General features: G+C 37.7%; 1 protein-coding gene across 1 annotated transcript in view; it reads right to left on the bottom strand.

Annotated features, from left to right (window-relative positions):
• The window catches only part of CEP192 (centrosomal protein 192), a 96,593-nt gene that overhangs the window by 60,567 nt on the left and 23,754 nt on the right, over positions 1–12,272 (bottom strand). Inside the window, exons 16-22 of the mRNA XM_076328963.1 lie at positions 9,392–9,546; positions 6,797–6,937; positions 6,202–6,541; positions 5,726–5,866; positions 3,186–3,250; positions 2,913–3,104; positions 1,834–1,957 (exon numbers count right to left, since the gene is read on the bottom strand). Coding sequence (XP_076185078.1) covers positions 1,834–1,957; positions 2,913–3,104; positions 3,186–3,250; positions 5,726–5,866; positions 6,202–6,541; positions 6,797–6,937; positions 9,392–9,546 — 1,158 coding nt within the window. The remainder of the gene's footprint in view (positions 1–1,833; positions 1,958–2,912; positions 3,105–3,185; positions 3,251–5,725; positions 5,867–6,201; positions 6,542–6,796; positions 6,938–9,391; positions 9,547–12,272) is intronic.

The raw sequence follows: 12,272 nt of genomic DNA, 5'->3' as shown, positions 1-12,272 counted from the left end.
GCTCTATAGAAAAAAAGAGCTGTTATAATAGCACAAAACCAAATACTGCAAGCATCAATTGTTTCCTGTACAGTACTCAAAGTTTACATTCAAGTCACAAAATTAGCTGGCATTAAGAATACCATGCTCACACTCTTCAAATTTTATTTTCAGGTAGCTTATCATATTAGCATAAGCTAAACACACCATTTCATAAAATGGTGTTTGCAAGATAATATGAACATTCTCCAGTAGAACACTAGAAGAGTTAGATATGAGTAAAGCCAATTTTCTTATGCTGGAGACAGGGTTTGACTGAGGTAGATAGCAGTGAACTGGTGATTTTGAAGTGTTATGTTTAGGAGGGAGAGGTATGTTTCTGAAACCATCAAAACCACGAATAATCTTCTTGATTAGGAGATCAAACCCAAACTAGGAGGTATTATTCATATGAGATCTAGAGGATACCATTTCCAACAAATGAGTTCCTGCTTGAAGGAAAACATCTGGACTCCCTAGGACATTAAAACCAACTTTTAAAGGATGCTCTGATCAGTGAGAAAACAAGTATGAAACAAACATTTTTTGTTTGGGTTTGGGGGGGGGTTGGTTGGTTGTTTTTTTCTTTTTTTTCTTTTTTTTTTTTTTCTTTACTTCTGTTCTTATAGTAGATATTTGGGGTTTGGATATACTTTGTATTTCAAGTAACGCCCTCCTCAGGTTATTGACCTCTCAACTTCCTCTCCATCTGCTGCTCCTTAAGCAGGAATTGCATACTGGTATTGCTGATAAAGATGATTACTGCCAGTACTACTGAAAATCAGATGGCAGTAACTATTAATATCTTGGCCACAAAGTAACCCAAATACCTACTTTCTCTAGCATTTATAGCAACCCTCATATCAAAAAACCTGCATGTTTTTTTTGACAAAAATCCAGACTACTGTATAGTGAATTTAAGCACACTAACACTAGATTTAAAAAAAATAATCGTCATTGGAGACCCTTTAAAAATATTTGCAAGGTTCCCGCATAAGGAAAATTACAGCTGTAAAGCCATTTCAAGGAAGCAGGCTCCATAAAAGCCTGATGGGTATTTTTCACCAACGCAAAAAAGTACCAAAATCACTGCACTGACGGTACAAGCAGGTTCACAAAGACTGATGTTGCCACAGTTCTATCAAAAGCAGTAGAGACGCTTTAAAATGCAGACATCCTTTCCTAAACATACCTTATTAAGTTGATAGGCATATATATGCACCAAAAATGCGTGCTGTGATCTTTACATATAAAATTTTGGCGGAATCTCCTGAATTATTACTTTAAGTTAAGCAGATATCATGGGAGTGTAACATTTTTTTTTAAAGATGGCAGGAAATAATGTACACTATGTTTTATGCACACACTGTCAGCTCAGATATAACCCGAACCATTTTCCTTCTTTCCCTATATCCTCTATACCTATATGAGCAAACAGACCAATTTTCCAGGGTTTTTGTTTGTTTTTTGGCAACACGTTTATACAGCTTTTTTCAACAGGAAAACTCTGAACAGACTTTAATTATCAAAAGACATTCTGGTAGCTATCCAGTATCTGGAAATGCTGAAATATCCAAGACAATTTAGGGTAGTACTTAGTATTAAAATGTTCTCTCTTATAAGCGTTTAGGTTCTGTGTTTTTCTGGGGGAAAGGGGGGTGGGGGAGGTGCTCACAGCAAAAAAGATATTTGGTGAATGAAAACCAGTCTTTCTATCACAGATTACGCTTAGTAGTCTTTAATAGCTATATACAAGTAATTCTTAACTACTGTTATAACCACTGTCTAGGGCTGACCCTTCTGTTCTATAATTACCTGGAAACACCTCAGACAATTGCGAAATCTCTTGGCCGGTGTCACCTCCTGATGAATCAGATTGCCTTAGCAAAGCAACAGGTTGCCTTTTCTTCGGAGATGTAATATAGTAACCAAAAGATGGCTATAAAAAAAAAAAATATTACCCCAGAATACACCATGAGTAAATTTAGTCATTAATAAATCGGTTCAGTGGGCTTGCAAAAGCAGTTCCAGCCACAGTGCCTCCCCAGTTGGTGTTTGGCTCTCATACCACCGAGAAGTAACATATGCATTAGGCATTAGCATTGCAAATGCCTAATCAAAATACATACGCTTCCAATATATACATAAAATAAACTAACGACTTATTTATACCAGTTAGACAAAAGAAACTACATATGCTTTCACCATCTCTGCCTGGAGACATTTCTGCCGCTCAGCCTCTGAATGCACGAGGACAGAACATGCCGATTCTACCAATTCAGCAGGACACGACTGAATTACACAAGCATATTTGACTTCTTCCTCCCATTGTACACACTTCCCCACTTTTTTTTTTTGTCTGCAACACAGATGAGATAGTGTCTACCAACAGTAGATAAGAGAATAGACAGGTATCAGATAGATGCAAGAAGCATACAGAAGTATGTTGGTAAGTTAGAGTCTAGATGACTATATTTTTACTGAAGTCGGGCATTTGCCTAGATAGCGCATCAACTATCAATAGCCAAAGATACCCTCACTGTTGAAATACCCCTGTCTGAGCAGCATTTCACTCAACTACTATGTGGATCGTTTGCTTGGACCTCCAACTTGCACCCTGTATATGGTGTACTTTTCTCTCTCTGATCCTACACATAATTAGCGCCTCACCAAAAGGTGAGGATCAAGATTCATTGATAACACCAGCCAGCCCTTCACATCAGAAATTCCAACTGGGAAACAAAAGCCAATCCAGACCTGTCACACATAGAGAATTTCCTTCGCAAGTGAACGGGAAAGTAATTCTCAGAAAGAATTAATTATAATATAAAAAACCAAAAGTAGCACTAGCTGTTGTTCTTGTCCTTTCCTTGTGTCTTAATACTGATACATACCCGTTTCACATCACTGCCTCCACCAAGACAACCAAGAGCTTCAGATCTCTGACCGAAGAACTCCCCCAAAGACAAACGTAAGTAACTGGCATCTTTATCAAGATCAGATGTTCTCAGCAGAATGCAGCTATTGGCAGATTTCCATGAAGTATCTGCTAATTCAGATGCATTTAGAACATCTATTTTTTCCACCTGCAGACAAAGACATTTCACAAGTTGTAACTTGCAAATAAATTAGAGAACTATTCTGTTTACATTGAGATAATTAGTTACCTGCACAAGTTTGTGTGCTTTCTCAAATTCTTCCTGGTCTTGTGCAATCATAGCTGCTGCTTCAGCTTAAAACCAAAGAGAACATTTATTAAAATAAGGCATAAGTTATTAAGTGCTGTCATTACTATTTTGCATCATTAAACTAAATTTTGAGGGACAGATATTGCAATATTTAATTCTACATCTGAGACAGTTTGGAACACACTAGGAGTTATTCCATCCTGTTATGGTGAGAAAAATTCACATGAAATACATTTTAAAAGAGTAACTGATCCCCCTGGATCATTAGGGGCCAAAGTAAAATCAGCATTTAGCTAACTAACTTAATGGTGAATAAAGAAAGTCTCTTACGGCCTTAACCCCAAACCAAACTATAACTTTTCATAGGTTACGCTACCCATACTAGCTAGAATTGAGCATCATGTGGCTACTTCCGAATAAACTTTTACTACACTTGGTTTTGAAAATTTCATCAAAGTGGTACCTGTGAATTGGAGCAAAAGAAACAGACTGGTTTGTACCAGTTCATTAAATACCTGCACAAATTAACAGGCCAAATAAATCCTTACTTCTTTTAAATTCAAACGCTTGTATTATTCTCACAATGATCATTTACAGAACAATGAACACTTCAAGTCTCTTCACCAAAATGATGTGAAAAACTGCTGATCAAGAGATATTGCTCTACCACCTTATTTCAATGTTAATGTATCATTAAGCCCATCCAAACTTAGAAAATATGTGGCCTTGTACACACAGCATCCTTAGTCATAGAGGACACAGGGCAAATGGAGGAGTAAGTCAAGAATGGACACAAACTTGTAAAGTGAATACAGCTGCTGTCCATAAAATTACTTCTGGGAAGTCACAACACATACTCTGAGGAAAGAAACAAAGTTGGACTACATCTTTATTGAGCGATCCAACTGCATTTCCTAAAGGCAACCTAGCACTATCGATGACACATTGTTATATGCAGTTGAACTCTAAGTCAGTATCAGTTCTTCCTTAATCCTCTGTATAAGCCATACAGCTCTCTTCAGACTTCCTGAAGCACCAAAGTCCATCAAGTGAGCAATCCTGCACTATTCTAGACAAGAACATACTGTGTGCACCGTCTGCTGACAGAGATAGACATGTCATAAATGAGACTCACAAGCATCAGATGCAACATTCCTTTTCTGCCCCTACACATAAAAGTCTCTCAGCTGTCAAGCATCACACGTGAGCATTGCAAACAGACAGGCAAACTAGCAGCCAGAAAAATGCTAATCAAATTGAATCTGTAAGCACATGTCTTCTAGTGTGTGAACAGGTAAGCCAATCAGCTCGAAAGCAGAATTCCTTTAAAAACCCATCAGGCAGGAAAAAGCTAAAACAGCCTTGGAAAAATTTACAACAGTCAAATATTCTAATCACTCGACAACCCCAGTCTGAGATGCAGGAAAGTGTCTGAAATAACCTGGCATTTGAAAAATAATGGAGGAGCTCTGCTTTGCTGACAGAGTAGATCGGGAATTTTCTACCAAATTGGATCATATTTGCTTGTTCCAGCAGAAAACCACTACAGTGTTGAAAAACATTATTTCAACTAATCAACCCTGTTTGATCATTCATTCAAAATAAACAATTCTAGACAGCAACATATACAGCATTCCCTTTGAAAGAAAGAAAAGCCTTGAGTGGACCGTGGACATCCTTAGAATATATTAGCCCATCCATATCTCACTTTAGAAACTAGGAGAAACACTGTTGCTTGAATCTGTCTAGTAAAACAGATGACCAGATGACATTTTGGTGTTAAGGAATTGATTTGTCTACAGTACTATGCACATATTATCCAAGCCTGTATGACAAACATACAGACTCTCATGAAGATCAGTCTGAGACAGCTTAAGGAAAAGAAACAACTTTAAGTAAACAGAGGTTCAAGAAGCCTGGAATTTGTTAGAAGATGAGAGTCCAGTAAAGCCCCTCAATAAGCTCCAACGTTTTTCGGTACCAGTACCATTTTTCAGCATCAAGACATTCCCAAGGGGTTCACAAAAAAATCACCAGCTAGTGAATTCAGCAGCTCTTTTCACATTCTAGTTGATTTTGTAGTAATTTGTTGTTTACAATTATTTCCTGTCTTATAACGGTCACGTGATACAGAATGACTACTGTTTCCTCTTCTTGAAAGGATAACAATAATTAAAGTCCAAAGGAAAAACTGTGCAAGTGACAGCTACAGGAGTTACTTCTGCTCATACAATAGGTACCAGTGACACATTAGAATGCTTTTTGAAACGAAACAAAATACTCTTCATGGGAAGAGTAGGAAACATGGAAAAAAGCTATCAACTATAACTGATGATAATATCATTATACGCTACTATCGACATCAGCTTTCAAATAATTTGTAGTATCTAAAGCCTGGAGGCTTTGCAACACCAAGTACTGATTTGTTGAAGTGGAAAAAAAAAAAAAAAGAGGAAGAAAGTTTCCTCAACACTATTACAGATAACAACAGCTAACTAAAAAGGAAAAAGATTACATACATCCAGTAATGAACTCCTCGTTTATTTTATCATCTTCAGACAGATTTAAATCTTGTTCTTCATCAAATGAAGTATAATACGCGAGATCAGTCACCCATTTGCCCTCTTCATTCTGATAGACAATGCTGTGTGGTAAATCACCTGAAAGATATATCAAATACGACACTTGATTAAAATAAAAAGAAATATGGCAAAGTCTCTTAAGTTTAGATTAAGGAGTTAAAAAAAAAAACGTAGCTCAAGTTGCTGCAAGCACAAGCTTAAACTAGTTTCATCATCAAATAAACAACCGTTAAGTGTAATACACAACAGTATTTTTTAAAACAAAAACAAGTCAAAATTTATTCAAGCTACATTGTTTTTATTATCAACTTGCACAACTAAAGAAAAATGCATAGCTTACAATTTTATTTCTTTTTCCATGCAACGGAGTCCGATCACAATTGTATAAATAGGTTATATCTAAAGCAACCTACCTTTGTCTGTTGTAGCTAAACTTATGTTCTCACAGCTGTCTGCAGTTGGAGACAGGTAAGTATCAGCAAGACCGACTTCACATTCAGTTGCATCTGTCTGAGATGCATTTGCACTAAGAAGAACTTTAGGAGTGGTGTAGTGCCCCAAAAATCCGCTGGCTGCGTGTAGTACTTCTGCATCAGAAGAAGCAGCCAGACACTCAGAGGACTGTATTTCTTGCTTTGGAAGGACATCCGAGACATCAGCTTTATAGCTGTCCATGCACTGAAGATACCGTGAATCTAATCGCAACTCAGCAGCAGTGCAGGAATCTAGCACATCTCCAGTAGTCATGGAATTCTTAGAAAACAATAATCATTTAAAAAGTGTCAGAAGTGCAGTTGTTAACTGTTTGTGCTAATAGTTCTAGGTACAACATAGTCCAAGCTAGCTATGTTTGAAAAATATGTCTGAAAACAAAGTGGTGTTATTAATTTTTTGTAAAGAAAGTTTGGGTTGTTAGTTCAATCTCTAACAAGTTTTCAAATGCACTGCCATTTTCTACTACAGTCTTACTCTACATGATAAACAGAAAAGTAAATGACAATTTCATACCAGTTGCCGTACTGCTGTGGGCAGCGTTTCTCTTTGCACAGGACATCCAGTTATCCCTTGATTTTGTGAATCTTCATCACTAGCATTTCCAGAGTCTACTCCTGTCACAGACTGATAAGTGTCAGGAACCTGAAAGTTCTCCTTTTAAAAAAAAAAAAAAAATTAAGATTTAAGTTACACTAGAACAGATATACCAAAGAAAAAAAAAAAATTTAACACTACAATTGTTTTCACAATGTTAAAAAATTCTCTAGTAAACAGATTATAATACTTTGTTCGCTCACGTGCCACTGCCAGAAGTATCTCTAGCTGCTAGCACCATGACCAAGGACAACAGTTCCTGGCTATGCCAGTCCATGCATCTGCCTCCAAAGGCATACGCAGCAAGAAGATGGAGGATCTCTTCTTTTTCCTACTACACCCTTTCATTCCCTTTAACAAGGGCACCATGCTACTCCTCTTCCCCATCTGGTTGACCCACTGCTGGATGAGGACTCCAAATCCAACTCAACCTGTTGTAGCTACCCCACTGCCTACCTACAATGGCAGTGAAGAAGGAACATCTTACACAAGTAGAAAAGACCTGAGGTCAGAGAGCAGAACTGTATTATTCTCACTCTTCAAACAACCACCTATTCCTTTCTTCACATACAGCCGTAGATCAGCAACTGGCAGCCTATACAGGCTGCTTTTACAGGGTTAACATATCACTTCCCACAGCTTAGAAACTCTGATGTCAGTTGCAAAATTTCTGAAATTTCAGAAGCTACAGTTCATTTAACTGTTTAAATCAATCACGCTTTTCCATTCTGGTCAACCATGCAACTGCCAGGATCGCATCCATCGTTGCAAAGCCAAGAAAATGGAAAGGCACTTAATCCCTGGCACTCTGTAATGGAGCTAACTGCTGCTCAAAGATAAGCCACAAGCCAGCCAGTTGCTGCTCTACACTTATCTTTCACACACTGACCACTTATTTAAGAGACTGACTTACTCTCCTGGAAAAACGAGTCTCTGTGATACTATACACTTAATAAAACCTTGGAGATTGCTATCCAAAATAATAAACCAGTGATCAAAAAGATTTTATAAACTAGTTGTATGATAGAAAATAAGTGCCAGCATGTTACCCTAACAGTTACAGAAACAAAAAATAAAACAATCTTTTATCAATAGTGAATTAAATTTCTTTTCAACAAGTTTAATCAGTGTCTTAAAAGAAAATTCCATTCCGTTCTTTGAATTTTGTTGCAGTTAAAACTGTAACTCTAATTAAGAATAGGAACAAGTTAAACTACTGAAAGTAGTTTTGCCACAGAACCATCAGAATAAAATTAAGCAATTCCTACACAGACAGTAGGCCCATCTCCCGGATATTACAAGCAAGTTACAAGCGAGATCAAAAGATGGTCTTAGTTTCAGTTCAGCTAAACAGCTTGCTGGGGCTGGAGGGGACAGGGTAAATCAAGTATTTTATGGGTATTAGCTTTCTTATGGAGATTTATCTTTCATCAAAAATTCTTTGCATTCAGAGGCTGGTAATCAAAATTAAAATCCTGCCATCACAAGACGATGGTATCAGTAGAGGCTTCTGCTTAGTTACCAATGATATAATGCTTATCTAGAAACATCACACCATCTCTGACACTAAAAACCACCACTAGGAAGCTGAGAGGGGAAGCAAGGTGTATAAGAAACATTCATACCTTAAAGCATTCAAGAGAATGCCTCAGAGGTTCAGACCACCATAAACAATACAAAACTCTAAAAGCAATTTTTAGTGTTGTAATAAGTATTAAGAAATGCAGTATTAAGCAGTCCAGCAGAAAAAGTCCATCTTCAGGAAATACTACTGATGCTATATTAGTTATTACAGGATTTCTCTGAGGACAAGCGTCCATCATCCCAGAGAAGGGACAGGAATCCAGTCTTAGGAGTTTGGGGTTGGTTTTTTTTTCCCTTTTTCCCTTTGCAAGATCAAGTAACAGAATTGACTGCACAAGGTTCTCTACCAGAGCTGCTTATCAGGAGAAAGGAGAAGGCTATGCACAGGACAAAGAGGAGTGTGAGGAGCAGGGTTAGAGAGGCATGGGAAACCTGAATAGACACTTGAATAAAGGAGACACCATAATAGGAAACTCTTCAGCTTTGCTGCAAGCCTTCCCGACTAATGCCTCCTGGGACAGCCAGCTACTTACCTAATTCTACCTTATCTCATAAACAGCAAGACCTTCTGTAACAAGCAGATGAATCAGGTGCTAGCTCTGCACTACAACGAAAAGGAAAACAAACACAAAAATAGCTACCTAGCTTCTTTCCTTTTCTTCCTGCTGCCCCGCCCCCAAGGAAAACCTTGCAGAGGGAACAAAAAAAGTCAGAAGCTCACTCAAATGGCTTTGTTTCTAGTTTGGAGCTGTATTTGCTATCTTTAAATTTAAAAAGAATCCTTCGCTGTACAGGCTACCTGTTGGACAGTATTTGGGTTTGTCAGGAAAGAAATAAAACCTAGTTCACCCCAGCAGACAACCCTCAATGATGCTACCGTGTTTAAGGGCCATTGGGCATGCTAAGCTTTGAACTTTACTTTAAACCTACTTGAAATAAGCCATTTTCAGAACGCTTCAGCGCTGTACAGCATTCTGAGAGTTTCTGTATGTCAGTGTCTCCTCTTGTCATTTCTGGTTGTATCAGCTGCTCAAAATAGGCTTCTAGTTGGTTATCAAAGAACTCTTCATCATCAATATCATCATCTATTGAAAGAGAAGAAAATATCCTATTCACCTTTCACAGACATTTTGTATCACCTGACATACTATCAAAGCAACTCCATAATTTTTAATACATTGAGTCTCACAATACACTCACACAGTCAGAGCAGAATTATCCTGGTTTTCCCTTAAAATAATTGGGTCACAGAAACACATAATTGTCTTACTCCATGACTACTGATATACAGCAAAATAAGATGACTATAAGCTAGCATGTTAACTCCCAGGCTATCAAGTGACTCCTCTTCCTTCACATGATCTATACACCACCACATTCCAACTAGCAAATTGTATACATACTCATAAATTAAAAGTAAAATATATATAACATTTTTCAAACTTCACAGAAAGTGACTGAAGCATAGTTCTATATTTCAATGACAAAAAATGTTAAGTGCCATTACTAAGAACAGTATTATTCCTATTTGTCAAGTGAGAACTTTTCCAAGACACAATTTTTCTTGTTTTGGGGCTGCTTTTAATTTGTGGGGGCTGGGGGTAGAGGAGAGTTTCCAGGGTTTTTGTTTGTTTATTTTTAAAGACCCTGTCCTGGTTTTGGCTGGGATAGCATTCATTTTCTTCCTAGTAGCTGGTACAGTGCTGTGTTTTGGATTTAGGATGGGAATAATGTTGATAACACACTGATGTTTTAGTTGTTGCTAAGTAGTGCTTACACTAGTCAAGGACTTACCAGCTTCTCATGCCCTGCCAGCGAGAAGCTGGGAGGGGGCACAGCCAGGACAGCTGACCCAAACTGGCCAAAGGGATATTCCATACCATGTGACGTCATGCTCAGTATATAAACTGGGGGGCGTTAGCCAGGAGAAGGGTGACCGCTGCTCGGGAACTGGCTGGGCATCAGTCAGCAGGTGGTAAGCAATTGCATTGCGCATCACTTGCTTTGTATATTTTTATCATCATTATTATTATTTTCCTTTCCTTTTCTGTCTTATTAAACTGTCTTTATCTCAACCCGTGAATTTTACTCTTTTTTTTTTCCGATTCTCTCCCCCATCCCACTGTGCAGGGGGGAGTGAGCAAACGGCTGTGTGGTATTTAGTTGCCTGCTGGGTTAAACCACAACAGTCCTTTTGGCACCCAACGTGGGGCTTGAAGGGTTGAGATAACAACAGATCTGACCAGAGCATGTTAAGGCAAATTTGTTATAAGCATTCATTATATTGATTTAACAGTCGCTGGTCACAACGTTCATTAATTTACTCTCAAAGTTGTCGTGCTTGCTCTCAAAGTTGTGTTATGTAACACCTTACTTGCTGTGTATGTTCCCTGTTGTGCTGTTTATCACCTCCGGGAGCTGGATCAAGGATATCATTTTGCTGCACTGTTAACACTACCGGCTTATGATGTGATAAAATTAACTCTATCCCAGCCAAAACCAGGACAGACCCAAACATCTGTCAGCTTTTTAGGGCATGGTTAAATGCACTCTTAAAACCATTGTAAAACATATTCTGAGAAGAAGTTTGACATCTTTACTTTTTATTCTTTCATTTCCAGGAAACAGAATCCTGTTTGTGTTTTTCCTTATAAAAAAAAAAACAGTATACTCAAACAGGCCTTGCATTTATCAACTCGTAACTATATTTTGTTTTCCACATAATTAAAGAAACATTCGTTTTCAGGGTGCTGGTGATGGTTTAAGAATTCTCCAGCAATTTTGCCTTTGTAATATATTTCAATTCTTCCCCCCAAAAAGGTAATTCTGAAGAATCTTCTCAGTATTTCCTTCTGCCAAAGAGGTCTACACAATGCCAAAAATGTATAGAAAAAAAAGTACATCTATACACACACAGGTAAGTCATCATTATTTTTGCATTCCCAGTTTTGCCAGTGCCCCATACAAAGAGCCCAATTTACAGAAGCACACTCTCTCAACAAAATGCGATTTAGTTGAATTGGAAGCTATGGATGCTCCGCAACTTTGATATTACAGCAAAGCAACCAGGGTCTGTTACATCTGAGAGTCAATAAATGAGAAATTTGCATCATGGCTCTGTTTCCACATATGATACTGGAGAAGGTGGATGGATTACAGCAGGCTAAGTTTCTTCAATTTTTGAAAGAGGACTAATACCTGTCCTCAGAATGAACATCCATAGAGTGCTTTAAAAATTATATAACAATTAGTTAGTTACCTGAATGGTAGACAAATACCTACAATTCAAACTCAAATTAACACCACCACGATAATTGTTTTAATTTCATTTACCTATACTTTGATTTCTTCTTTGTGAAACTGAAATAATAATCCACTATCTTCCAAATAATGAGAAAGTAGATGAACGTATTTTAGCTCAGATACCAGAGACTTCCTCCTTATTTTTAGAAATACTGAGCTGCCAAATTTACACTGGATACAGAATTGCATGATAAAAATTAGTACATTGCACACTGACCAGGAAAAATAAAAAGATCAGTTAGCTTCACCAGTACCGGAACCCTGAATAGACAAGTATTTCCAACTAAAGACTACCAACTCCTTAGAAGGGCAGATAAAAGTAATTCCATTCCCTCGGGTGGAGGAAAAAAGGAAAGTATTTTTACTCAGCAAACTATTAACTTAATTTTTATACGCTTAACACACAAGTAAGTTATGCAACAAGAAAGAACAAGACGACTTCAAAAGACAGCCATGACATCTGTAGATGTAATAGGGAGAAATCCAGTAACGCTACTTGAACCCTGCG

This window comes from Aptenodytes patagonicus, chromosome 2, assembly GCF_965638725.1.
Source record: "Aptenodytes patagonicus chromosome 2, bAptPat1.pri.cur, whole genome shotgun sequence".
NCBI lineage: Eukaryota > Metazoa > Chordata > Aves > Sphenisciformes > Spheniscidae > Aptenodytes > Aptenodytes patagonicus.
This window is presented reverse-complemented; position numbering and strand designations above follow the sequence as displayed.